This window comes from Geotrypetes seraphini, chromosome 1 (assembly GCF_902459505.1).
Source record: "Geotrypetes seraphini chromosome 1, aGeoSer1.1, whole genome shotgun sequence".
In the NCBI taxonomy this organism is placed as follows: Eukaryota; Metazoa; Chordata; class Amphibia; order Gymnophiona; family Dermophiidae; genus Geotrypetes; species Geotrypetes seraphini.
Genome location: NC_047084.1, coordinates 60,340,747 through 60,353,434, shown reverse-complemented (window position 1 = coordinate 60,353,434; position 12,688 = coordinate 60,340,747). Strand labels below are relative to the sequence as shown.

General features: G+C 44.9%; 1 protein-coding gene across 8 annotated transcripts in view; it reads left to right on the top strand.

Moving 5' to 3' along the window:
* Nucleotides 1–12,688, top strand: part of ZNF131 (zinc finger protein 131) — a 195,275-nt gene that overhangs the window by 171,415 nt on the left and 11,172 nt on the right. For all 8 annotated transcript variants that reach the window (XM_033931963.1, XM_033931954.1, XM_033931933.1 and 5 more), the window contains one exon: nucleotides 6,744–6,874. In XM_033931963.1, the coding sequence (XP_033787854.1) occupies nucleotides 6,744–6,874 (131 nt within the window). The remainder of the gene's footprint in view (nucleotides 1–6,743; nucleotides 6,875–12,688) is intronic.

The following is a 12,688-nucleotide window of genomic DNA, read 5'->3' as shown; positions in this document are numbered from 1 at the left end:
CAAGCGGACTTCCTCAGTCATCACATGCTAGAACCCGGAGAATGGTGTGTAAGCCACATGGCATTTCAGTTGATAGTGCAAGCTTGGGGTTAGTCCCTTTTGGATCTGATGGCCACAAGTGTCAGTGTCAAAACACCTCGCTTCTTAAGTCATCGCAGAGACGGTCAAGCCGAGGGGCTGGATGCTCTGGTTCAAACATGGCCAACGGAGGATCTGTTGTATGTGTTCCCTCTGGGGCCATTAGTGGGCAGAGTTCTTCTCCGCATTGTTCAACATACAGGCCTCGTGATTCTGGTGGCCCCAGATTGACCCAGACGTTCGTGGTACGTGGACCTGCCTCGACTGACCGACCTTATGACTCGGGGCCCCATTCCAATGTTCGATCCGGGTCCCTTTTGTCTTATGGCTTGGCTCTTGAAAGGGAACGCCTAGGTAAGAAGGGGTTATTCAGATAAAGTGATCTCCACCCTTTTGGGGTCCCGGAGACTTTCCACTTCTCGGGCTTATGTGTGTGTTTGGCGTATTTTTGAGGACTGGTGTACTACGCATTGAGTGGTCTCTTTTGCGCTTCCCTGCCTAACATCTTAGAGTTTTTGCAGGATGGCCTGGACAGAGGCCTGGCTTGGTCTTCTCTTCAGGTTTAGCTTGCAGCTTTGTCAGCCTTTCAGGGGTTGTTACGGGTTCAGCGTCTGATTGCCATTCCTGATGTTCACTTCTTATGGACGGCCAAGTTGCTCAAGCCTCCCGTTAGACCGTCTGTTCCATCTTGGGATCTTAATCTGGTCTTGTCCGTGCTGGTGGGCCCACCCTGTGAGCCTTTGGGGGCCTGCACATTGAAGGACCTTACTCTTAAAGCGGTCTTTTTGGTGGCAATTACATCTGCTAGATGTGTTTCTCAGTTGCAGGCTTTCTCTTGTAGGTCTCCCTTCCTGGAGTTTTCTAGGGAGCGGGTTGTGTTGCAGCCTGTTCCTTCCTTTCTGCCTAAGGTAGTTTCTCGTTTTCATGTCAATCAGTCAGTGGTCCTCCCGGTGTTGGGTTGTCGGGAGGGATCATCAGAGCAGAAACAGTTGCGCAAGTTGGATGTCTCTCAGGTCCTTCGCTCTTATGTGCAGACCCAGGAGATCAGAAATCAGGAATTCAGATCGTCTCTTTGTCCTTCTAGCAGGTCCTCGTAAGGAGGATGGTGCTTCCAAGGCTACCATTGCACGCTGGATCAAAGAGACTATTGCGTCCGCATATCTTCAGAAAAAGCCTGTTCCGGAATTTCTCAAAGCTCATTCCATTCGGGGTCAGGCAACTTCTCGGGCTGAGTCTTCACTGGTGCTTCCAGTGGATAATATATGTAAGGCTGTGGTTTGGTCTTCCTTGCATTCCTTTGCAAGACACTACCATAGACATTCAGGCACATTGGAACATGGTGTTCGGTGAGCGTGTTCTGGTGTCGGCCCTTCGGGGATCCCACCCATTATGGGTACTGCTTTGGTACATTCCATCATTGAAGCAAAGAAGGAGAAATTAGGGTTGTTTTTTGTTTGTTTTTTTAAATACTTTTCAATCATTTACATTGTCATAGTAAACAATAAGAAAAAAAGGTATTCATTTAACTTAAAACTTACATAATCAATTCCACACATCATTCCTTTCCAAGCCAACATCAATGGGGAGACATTTCACATAAAAGAAAAAAAAATATAGAAAAAGAAAAAGGAATAGATTCGTGATCCACTCTCATGGGTCTCAGTACATTCCTTACATAATGGGGGTTATTTCATTTTCTCCTCTTATTCTCAGTGAGGAAACAAAATTCCCTTCATAAATAGTAAATCATTTCTGTTCGCTAGCAATTAGAAATTGTTGTAGTTGTATGGGATCCCAAAATACAAATTCAATGTCTTGTAACTTAACAAGACATTTACACGGAAATTTTAGATAAAATGATGCCTCAAGAGCTAAAACTCTAGTTTTTAATTTCAGAAATTCTTTCCTCCTTAATTGAGTAGCTCTAGAGACATCAGGGAAAACCCTAACCAAATCACCTCAAAATTGTTAACCTTTTTAAAGTATAATTTTATTATTAACATCTTATCCATTTCCCTCCATCAGTGTGGACCGCATCTGGATCACATCCTGACTATCTTCCAGAAACTCTGTCAAATTGATTTCAGATGGTACCAGATAGTCCACCTCCTGGGCAGATTCTAATTTTTTCTGAGGAACATAATAAAAGTTATTAATGGGAAAATTCTCCACATTGGGTAATTCCAGTATTTCTTTAAAAAATTTTCTTAATATAATTTCAGGTGATAATAAATGAGTTACTGGAAAATTAACCAAGTGGAGATTCCTCGCTCTATACATGTTTTCCATTACTCAGATACTGAGACAGCTTGAAGTGTAGTACATTGAGTTTCAACCACAGCTAATCTTTTATCCAAACAACCCAAATTGGAATCCACATTTTCAAGCTTATGAGAGACAGACTGTGAAAATTCCACTTTGTTTCACTGATGACCTGAGAAACCCTTCCACCCTAGCAATTCCTAACCACAAATCTTTCAAAGTAATATCATGTGTTTTCACTGGTAATGGTTAATCCTCCACTGCACTTGAAAAATCAAGTGGCTTAGGAATTTCAGTAAAAACTAATTTATTAATCTGAGTGGAGGATACCATATATTTGGTGGAAGTAATGGGTTGGTAGGCCCACTATCACTCGATACTGGAGGAAGGGGAGGAGTTCATTCGAGGGGACTCATTGAGGCACCCGATATAGAAGAATTCATATTGAGTGCTACAACTGGGAGATTATCCATTACTAATGTCAGATGTTTGTCCATGGGGCCAGTAACAGCTAGCGTTGAACTTTTAGGCTTAATTTTCCTTTTCCCCATATTCAAAATAATTCAATTAGAGATATAGAAAAGATATGATACGACCTTAGTTCCTGCTCCTCATGGCTCCCAAGGGGCAAAACATGCCCCTTAGGGCATGCCCCTTCGGCCACGCCTTGCGGCCGTGCGGCTGCGGGTTTGATTTAAACTGGTGGAGACGGACCCAATTACATCAGGGGTCCGTCTCTTCCAGTGCCTGCATGACAAGCAGAAATTAGGTTCTTACCTGCTAATTTTCTTTCTTTTAGACTCTCCAGACTGGTATAGGACTCTCCAGGGTATAGAACCCTGTCTGTTATTGTGTTGTTCTTGCGGGGGTTGCGCGTGCAGATTTTGCTTTTTCTGCGGGTTCTAGTATTTTTCTAGGGCCGGCATAGCTAACGAGCTGTGGGGACATTTTGCTGCAGGGGTCTCTCCTTTGCATTTTCCAACAGCATTCCTGTATATTAGTTATTACTGCTGTTCAGAGTCTTGTTTTTCTGTTTATAGTTGTTTTTTTGCTTAGTTCTGCTTGACTATTCAGCAGATTGAGGTAATTAGGGGAGAGTAAGCTATTATGTACTATTCCAAAGTTTTGTCTCAGTCTCCACCTGCTGGTCATGATGAGATGTTACCCATCATTGAAGCCTATACCGGTCTGAAAAGTCTAAAAGAAAGAAAATTAGCAGGTAAGAACCTAATTTCTCCTTTCCTTTTCATCCTTAAACATCCCACATTCCAGAATCCAACTAGACGTTCTACCTGGGTCTTCATAACATCTCGCTCTCCTGTGTTCGCATTTGGCTACTATTATAAGATCGGGTTACATTTAATAACCTCAATTATTGATGGCTTTACTGGATTCCAGTATTTGCCTTTTACTCTTATTGAGCACATTTTTGTATTAGTTACTAGTTCACCAATTTCCTTCTCCTTACATTACTCTATACCAGTGGTCTCAAACTCAAACCCTTTGCAGAGTCACATTTTGGATTAGTAGGTACTTGGAGGGCCTCAGGAAAAATAGTTAATGTTTTATTAAAGAAACTAGTCTTTAAGCCCGTTACATTAACGGGTGCTAGAATAGATGTGTCTGTCTGTCTTTCTTTCTCTCTCTCTCTCTCTCCTTGGTCGCTGTCTGTCTGTCTTTCTGTCTCTCTCCTCGGCTGTCCACCACCACCCCTTGCCTGCTCCCCCTGTCCAGCAGTAGCACTTTCTTTCTGTCTCTCTCTCTCCTTGGCTGTTGTCTGTCTTTGTTTCTTTGTCGCTCTCTCTCTCCTTGGCTCCTGTGTCTTTCTGTCTGTCTTTCTTTCTGTCTCTTTCTTTGGCCGCTGTCTGTCTGTTATTTTTTCTTTCTTTCTCTCTCTCTCTTTCCTTGGTCGTTGTCCGCTCTGCCTCTCTCTCTCTCTCTCTCCTTGGCCACTTTCTGTATGTCTTTCTGTGTCTCTCTTTCCTTGGCTGCTTTCTGACTGTCTTTCTTTCTGTCTCTCTCCTTGGCCACTGTCTGTCTATCTTTCTTGCTGTCTGTCTCTCTGGCCTCCCTGTCTGTCTGTCATTCTTTCTGTCTGTGTCTCTTCCTGGCCCCTTGTCTGTCTGTCTTTCTTTCTCTCTCTCGGCCGCTCTCTGTCTGTCTTTTTTTTCTTTGTCTCTCTCTCTCTTTGGCTGCTGTCTGTCTTTCTGTCTGTCTCTCTGGCCTCCTGTCTGTCTGTCATTCTTTCTGTCTGTGTCTCTCCCTGGCCTCCTGTCTTTCTTTCTTTCTTTCTTTCTTTCTCTCTCTCTTTGGCTGCTGTCTGTCTTTTTTTCTTTGTCTCTCTCTCTCTCTTTGGCCGCTGTCTGTCTGTTTCTCTGGCTCCCTGTCTGTTTGTCATGCTTTCTGTCTGTCTCTCCCTGGTCCCTTGTCTGTCTGTCTGTCTTTCTTTCTGTCTGTCTCCCTGGTCCCCTGCCTGCCTGTATTTCTCTGTTGCGCCATGCCTGCCTGTCTGTCTCTCCATGGCCCCTTCTGTTTCCCTCCTCCCAGAGCAAAGCATGATTGCTGTCTGCCCCCCAGCACACCCCTCCCCCCAAAGCAGCCCCTTTCCCTCTCCCCAGGCCCCCTGTTGTGCCATGCCTGCCTGCTCGGTGGCCCCCTTCTGTTCTCCCCCTCCCAGAGCAAAGCATGATTGCTGTCTGCCCCCCTCACACCCCTCCCCCCAAAGCAGCCCCCTTTCCCTCTCCCCCTGGCCCCCTGTTGTGCCATGCCTGCCTGCTCTATGGCTCCCTTCTGTTCCCCCCATGATTGCTGTCTGCCCCAGCACACCCCTCCCCCCAAAGCAGCCCCCTTTCCCTCTCCCCCTGGTCCCCTGTTGTGCCATGCCTGCCTGCTCCTTGGCCCCCTTCTGTTCCTCCCCCTATGATTGCTGTCTGCCCCAGCACAACCCTCCCCACAAAGCAGCCCCCTTTCCCTCTCCCCCTGGTCCCCTGTTGTGCCATGCCTGCCTGCTCCGTGGCCCCCTTCTGTTCCCCCCCCCCCCCGTTCTTACCCTCCCTCCATCCATGGTTCCTGGTGTCTTCTGGCCCACCGGCACAAACCGCTGCTGCTCCTCTTCAACAAAGCAGCCTGCTGAGGTTTGCCGGCCGGCTGTAGCGAACCTTGCAGGCTGCTCTCCACCTCGGTAGCGTGTTCCCTCTGACGCGATCGCATCAGAGGAAACATGCTACCGAGGTGGAGAGTGGCCTGCGAGGTTCGCTACAGCCGGCCGGCAAACCTCAACAGGCTGCTTTGAAGAGGAGCAGCAGCGGCGGCAGCGGTTGGTGAGTGAGGGTGGTAGGTGGGAGTCGCCGGCGTGTTCCCTGCCTCTGTGTTCCTAAATTGAATTCAGCATGGATGGACACAGCACGGCGCAGTGATCACAAAACCCTAAGTGCGCATGCGCGCTTTGGGTTTTATTATAGAGGATAAATTTTTCCTTTTGGCTAAGTCTTAATAATAATATTGTAATTTATAGCTAAAGAGACATATGATCAAGAAACTGTTTTATTTTACTTTTGTAATTATGATAAACATACCGATGGCCTCAAAATAGTACCTGGCGGGCCCCCAGGCCGCGAGTTTGAGACCACTGCTCTATACATACTTATATCAGATGGTATGCCCAAGTTCATTCAGTGGTGCTGCACCATTTATTCTTTATTTAGAGGCCAACTCTCCCTCCATCCATTTCAGTTAAGCTACGGAGTCCTATCTTTGAGAATATGCTGCCTGCTTGTCCTGGGATAAAGCAGTTACTTACCTGTAACAGGTGTTATCCAGGGACAGGAGGCCCCTAGTTGGCTTCTTCACTGATGACCTTGCCAGCCAGCATCAGATGGGAAGGCACTCGCATATGCGCGGTGTGGGAAGTCCCCTGAAGCTTCACTAAAAGCTTAAAGTGACAGTACACTTTAGCACTGTCCATACCAGGCTCCATGAATGACATCACTCATCTGTGAGAATATCTGCCTTCTGCCCCTGGATAGCACCTGCTACAGGAAAGTAACTGAGGGGGTCCTTAAAAATTGTAGTGAACACAGAAGTTATTTAATGCATTTTAACTTTAAAAATTAATGTACATACATTTTATAATATGCATATTAAATACAGTTCTTCATGTTAAAATATTTTTATTAAAATAAATATTTTGAAACAAACCAAACAAAATAAATCTAAAAATTGGAAAAATAAATTTTAAAAAATCCAAGAATAAACCTAAAATCTTCACCTGTGCATATCCCTAGCCTTTATCACTATAATATACTTTCATCTACCTACCTCCAAAAATGAAAAAAAAAAATCAATTTAAACATTCCAGAGAGTAAGCCAGTCACCGCAGTTATTTGTTCTTGTTTTCTCAACAGGTGAAAAGCCATTTCAGTGTGCAAACTGTCATGAACGCTTTGCTAGAAACAGTACGCTTAAGTGTCACTTGACAGTTTGTCAATCTGGGATAGGAGCAAAAAAAGGAAGAAAGAAACTCTATGAATGTCAGGTATGCAGCTATAGTTACCTTCTGAGTTTGGTTTGGGGTTTTTGGGCATGGGGTATTGCTTGTTTTTTGTGTTTTTATATTAATAGTTCTTATGTTGTAGCATTTTTGTTTAAAGAGAGTTATGAAGGAAATAGAAATATGATGTTTGACATCTAGAGGAAAAAATGAAAGCCATTGCCACATGTAAAATAATACTATACCTACAATAATGGGTTTCTATGAGGGTAAGTTTCTAATTGGTCACCTAGATTATACATGTATATTTTCTAACCCTCTCCAACCCCATCCCTTAGAATGTCTCCTCTTGGGTCAAATAAACTTGTGCACATAAGATTGAATGCATATAGTCCAGGCAATTCTATAAAAGGCCATTTTTGCAAATAAAACATTTTAAATGCCTTATAAAATTACTTTTTAAATCAGGTGTTCTGAACCCAGTCATCAGGATATACCCAGTCAGTCAAGTTTTCAGGATACCTTCAGTGAATATGCATGGCAGAGATTTGCATGCACTACTTTCATTGTAAATAAATCTATCTCATGTATATTTATTGTGGGTAACGAAGATCCAGACAATATACTCCACAAAGAAGTCAACAAAGACAATAAACAAAAATGTGGAACAGATATATATTGTGTTAAAATTTCTTTCACCAATTCTTTAAATAAGGATATATTGACTGATTAAATATCCTAAAAGCATTTAACTCTTATCTTGAAAATATTCATATGTGGAGAATGGAAAGACTTCAGCATTTATATCCCCAACTCATTATAGAGCCAATCTATTCTGTGGGATTTATCATAATAATCGGTCGACCACCTCCTCCATAAGTAAATATATATTATATTCAAAATCTTCAAACAACAAAGGAACTTAGCTGTGAATAGCAGATGAAAACTCCTTGACACTGATCCCAGTGGGGCCCGTTTTGCCCTTGGCTTCCTCAGGAGATAAGGGAAAATTTCATCACAAAGCCACGTTCCAAAAACATTTTTTATATACAGGTGACACCACCTAAGTGCATGTCAGTTAAGCACACATTCTGTTATACGCAGCCTACCACCACAGTCCCGTTTTTTTAACATTAAAGTCAATGAACGTAAACTCCGGATATTTGCAATTCGGATAAGCACACAATCCGTTTATGTGCACTGATGTCATAGGTCCAACCTCTATTCTTTCATGTTATGTTCACTCCGATTAAATATAATCACATTCTGATTGGGAATGGCTAGGCTTCACACAGCATCTTAAGCGCTGGGACAGCTGGGAAAGTGAGTGCTCCACTTCAACTCAAGGTGTAGGGCATAGCTTTCCTGTACTTTAGGCTCCAGCAGCCCATATGCCATATTTAAACTGAGCCGACTTAACTGCAGCCTCCCCCTACCCTCCCCCCCACTCCTATTAAGCGCATACTCAGTTTAAGCGCATGTGGAGAACCGGTCCGAAGGGCGTGCACTTAAGTGGAGTCAAACTAGCCCACTTGGAAAGAACTAGAACAAACCGCCTTTAAGATATAACCTGTTACATGAACCTTAAACAATATTCAGAGGAAATCCTAACTATACGACTTACGTGAAATATCATAGCTATGGTGTAATGTGTACTTATGCCAAATCAGAATTCCAACTGTTGCAAGCCTCATCCACTCGACCTCACATACATACTTACATTCATAAACGTGCTCTGTTAGTCCGCCTGTTTGTCAAACACCAACCTTCCTAAAATTCTGCTTTCAATAATGACTCTGGTACTGGCAAGGACACTGCAATGAAATAAACCCACCCATCAGCGAAATACAATCAAGTAAGACCGCAGCAATAACCAGTCCTAACACTCACACAGTGAGCGTATTCGCTGAGAAAACAGCTGATCATTAATAGCATGCCACCAAATAGACAGTCTATAGGAAACCATCAAAACTGACTCACAACTTTCATAAGAACATACGAATTGCCGCTGCTGAGTCAGACCAGTAGTCCATCGTGCCCAGCAGTCCGCTCCCACGGCGGCCCCTAGGTCAAAGACCAGTGCCCCAACCGAGACCAGCCATACCTGCGTACGCTCCAGTTCAGCAGGAACTCGTCTAACTTTGCCTTGAATCCCTGGAGGGTGTTTTCCCCTACGACAGCCTCCGGAAGAGCATTCCAGTTTTCCACCATTCTCTCGGTGAAAAAGAACTTTAGAGAATACCCTCTCGTTCTCCCTACCTTGGAGAGGGTGAACAACCTGTCTTTATCTAGTAAGTCTATTCCCTTCATTATCTTGAACATTTCATTCATGTCCCCTCTCAGTCTCCTCTTTTCAAGAGAGAAGAGGCCCAGTTTCTCTAATCTCTTGCTATACGGCAACTCCTCCAGCCCCTTAACCATTTTAGTCGCTCTTCTCTGGACCCTTTCGAGTAGTACCTTGTCCTTCTTCAAGTACGGTGACCAGTGCTTGATGCAGTATTCCAGGTGGGGTCGCACCATGGCCCGGTACAGTGGCATGATAACCTTCTCCGATCTGTTTGTGATCCCCTTCTTAATCATTCCAAGCATTCTGTTCACCCTTTTCGCCGCCGCCACACATTGCGCAGATGGCTTCATCAACTTGTCGACCAGTACTCCCAAGTCTCTTTCCTGGGGGGTCTCTCCGAGTACTGCACCAGACATCCTTTATTTGTGTACAAGATTTTTGTTACCAGCATGCATCACCTTACACTTGTCCACGTTAAATTTCATTTGCCATATCGCGGCCCATTTCTCAAGCATGTTTATGTCCTGTTGCATGTCTTCGCAATCCTCCTGCGTTTTCACTACTCTGAATAACTTCGTATCGTCAAGGGACAAAACAACTGTTTTCATAATCACTCACACGGTGAACTTCCTCACTAAAAAACAGCTGATCTTTAGTAACACTCCAAATGAACGGCCATAATCACTCACACATCACATTCACCACAATAATTCACACAACATACATCACATTCAAAAGCTTCAGACTTGCAAAAAATGAAAAAGAAAATTCAAAAAAGAAAAAATATTTAGAAAAAAACCCTCCACTCCATAGCCTGATTTAGGCCCACAGGTTCAAGAGAGTGCAAGCAATATATGTTCATGCTCGACCAAATACTTATCGAGATCACCCCCTCTGCTCCCTATAGTCACCATATCGATCAAAAATACTTTAAAGCAATCAAACTAGTGTCCAGTGTCTCGGCACTGCTGGACCAAGGGGGCACCTACTTTCATGGTAGAAATTGCTGATCTGTGCTCAGTCACCCTTACACTTAAAGTTCTAGTCGTTTGCCCTACATACTGCTTATTGCAACTGCATGTCAGGATATCAACTACATTAGAGGACTTACATGTGGTAGAATGATATAATCTATATTATCCCAGGACAAGCAGGCAGCATATTCTCAACATGTGGGTGACGTCATCCACGGAGCCCCGCAGCGGACAGCCTCGCAAGCAGACTTTGATTGAAGATTTTCAGGTTTGCGAGTGTTGCACTACGCATGCGCGTGTGCCTTCCCACCCGAGTCAGGATGCGCATCTCCTCAGCTCTTAGTTTTCTGCGGAGCCGAGAAGCCCTGTTTCTTAGCTCTGCTGTGTTACTAAGTGCCTTTCTCGCACCGTGTCTAAAAAAACCCAGAACTTTAATATTTTATTCCTTCTCCGTCGGTTCCGTCTGGCAGGCTAAGGGCTTAGGCCCTACCGTCAGTCCTCGTTCGACTGCAGCTGTCCCTTGTTTATGTCCCGGCCTCTTACCAGTTTTAAAAAGTGTAGCCAGTGTTTCCAGGCCATTTCTTTGACTGACCCCCATCGTTGGTGCATCAAGTGCTTAGGACCAGAACATTGTCCTGAGTCCTGCCATGCTGTGCTACCCTTCAACCTTGGGCCCTTCGCAGACGTCGTCTCCAGATTCTTGAGCTCTTTGGCAACATGGAGCAGTCTGCGGAAAAGGCCTCAATCTCAGCCTCGACTCCAGGGGCAACCTTGACCTCGAAGACCTCGTCCTTGACTTCGAAGGCCTAGTCTACTGTTCAATCTTAAGGTACCGTCCTCGGGTAAGTCTCCTCTTCCTTCTCCAGGTACGCTACCTAAGAAGCCTCCAGCTGACTCTCAGGCAGTCCAGGCAACAAGTGCAGTCGTGCCAGCCTCTACGAGACCTCCATCCAAGCGTGCCTCCAAACATATTGAATACTCATCCTCGAGGTCACCCTCATTGGAGCACACTGCTGCACCTATACGACAAGATCCCTTGGTCTCAGTGCCTATGTTTGAGGACATGCTGAAAGCCATCCTGACCACTCAAATTACCTCAGTCTTGGCTCAGCTTGCTCCTGCCTAGACCCTGCTTCATGCGAGCCAGCCTGAGCATTCCATTGAGGCGCCTCGAGAAAAGCCTTGTAGGTCTCGACGACTGTCCTCCAGTGACTCTTCTCCTCGTCCTCCCAGGCTCAAGTCTCCAAGCACCCCAGCCTGTTCCTGAGGAGGGAGCCAAACTTCGCTCGAGGCACCATTCAAAGCATGCCTCATCTTTGAGGCATCTGCCATCTAAGAAGAGCAAAGAGTCTCCTGTACGGGATAGGTTGTCTCCCGTACCTCGAGTTTCGAGGCCCTTCGAGACCCCTTCGAAGCCCAGGCATAGGTCTCAACCTTTACAGCCTCCTAAACCTCCTGCATCTCTACATCGAGGCAAGTTGAGGACTCCTTCCTCGAGGCCACTCATGAGAAATCCTCCTTCACCTATCTCTCCGAAGCATGACTCGAGGTCATCCCTTCCTTGGACTCCTGGGTCTTCTCCTTCGAGGCTTCTGAAGCGTAAGCATTCTCTCACTCCACCAATATCACAGAGTAGAGCCTCTTCAGTAACGCTTACTTTGGATACAGATATGCCTTCTCATTATTCCAGAGAAGCCTCTCCATCCTACTCGGCAGCTTCTAGATCACAATCCTCTTCACCTCCGGCGGAGGCTTCAGCTTCTAGGACATCATCTTTAACAAAGTTTGTCTTTGATATGGGTAAGGCTCTTCAGTTTGATCTTCAGTCTGAGTCCAAGTATACCCCTGAATACTTGGCCGAGATGGAGCTTCCTCATCCACCCAAGGAAGCTTTGAGGCTTCCCATGAATCCTGTATTAAAACAAACTTTCATCAGGAATCTGGAGACTTCTTATTCCATACCAGCAATTCCTTCTAAAATGGAATCTCGATATCGTACAGTTCCTTGCAAGGGATTTGAGAAAGCTCAATTATATCATCAATACTTGGTTGTGGAATCCTCTCTAAAGAAATCTAATCCCTCCAAGGTATATGCTGCTGTTTCTCTGGGCAGGAAAGGACGTACCATGGATAAGTTTGGTCATCGTCTTTACCAAAATTCCATGATGGCTAATAGAGTCCTCAATTATAATTTCATCTTCATGTCCTACTTTAAGTACTGCATTAAAACCATGCCTTATTTCTTTCCTGACCTGGCTGTCCATCGCCTACCTATGTTTAAGCAACTGCAAAACACTTTTTCTCAAATTCGCCTTTTCATGCTCCAGGCCACTTATGATCCCTTTGAGTTATCATCTAGGGTGACTGCCTGTGTGGTAGCAATGCGATGCTTGGCCTGGCTACGCATTGTAGATATGGATCCCAACTTGCAAGACCGTCTAGCTAATCTACCTTGTCAAGGTAATGAGCTTTTTGACGATACCATCGAGGCAACTACCAAGCATCTTTCTGAGCATGAGTGATCTTTTACCTCTCTGGTTCTGCCTAAGCTTAAGGCTCCATCTACTAAACCTTATAAACTGCCTCCACAGCATTACC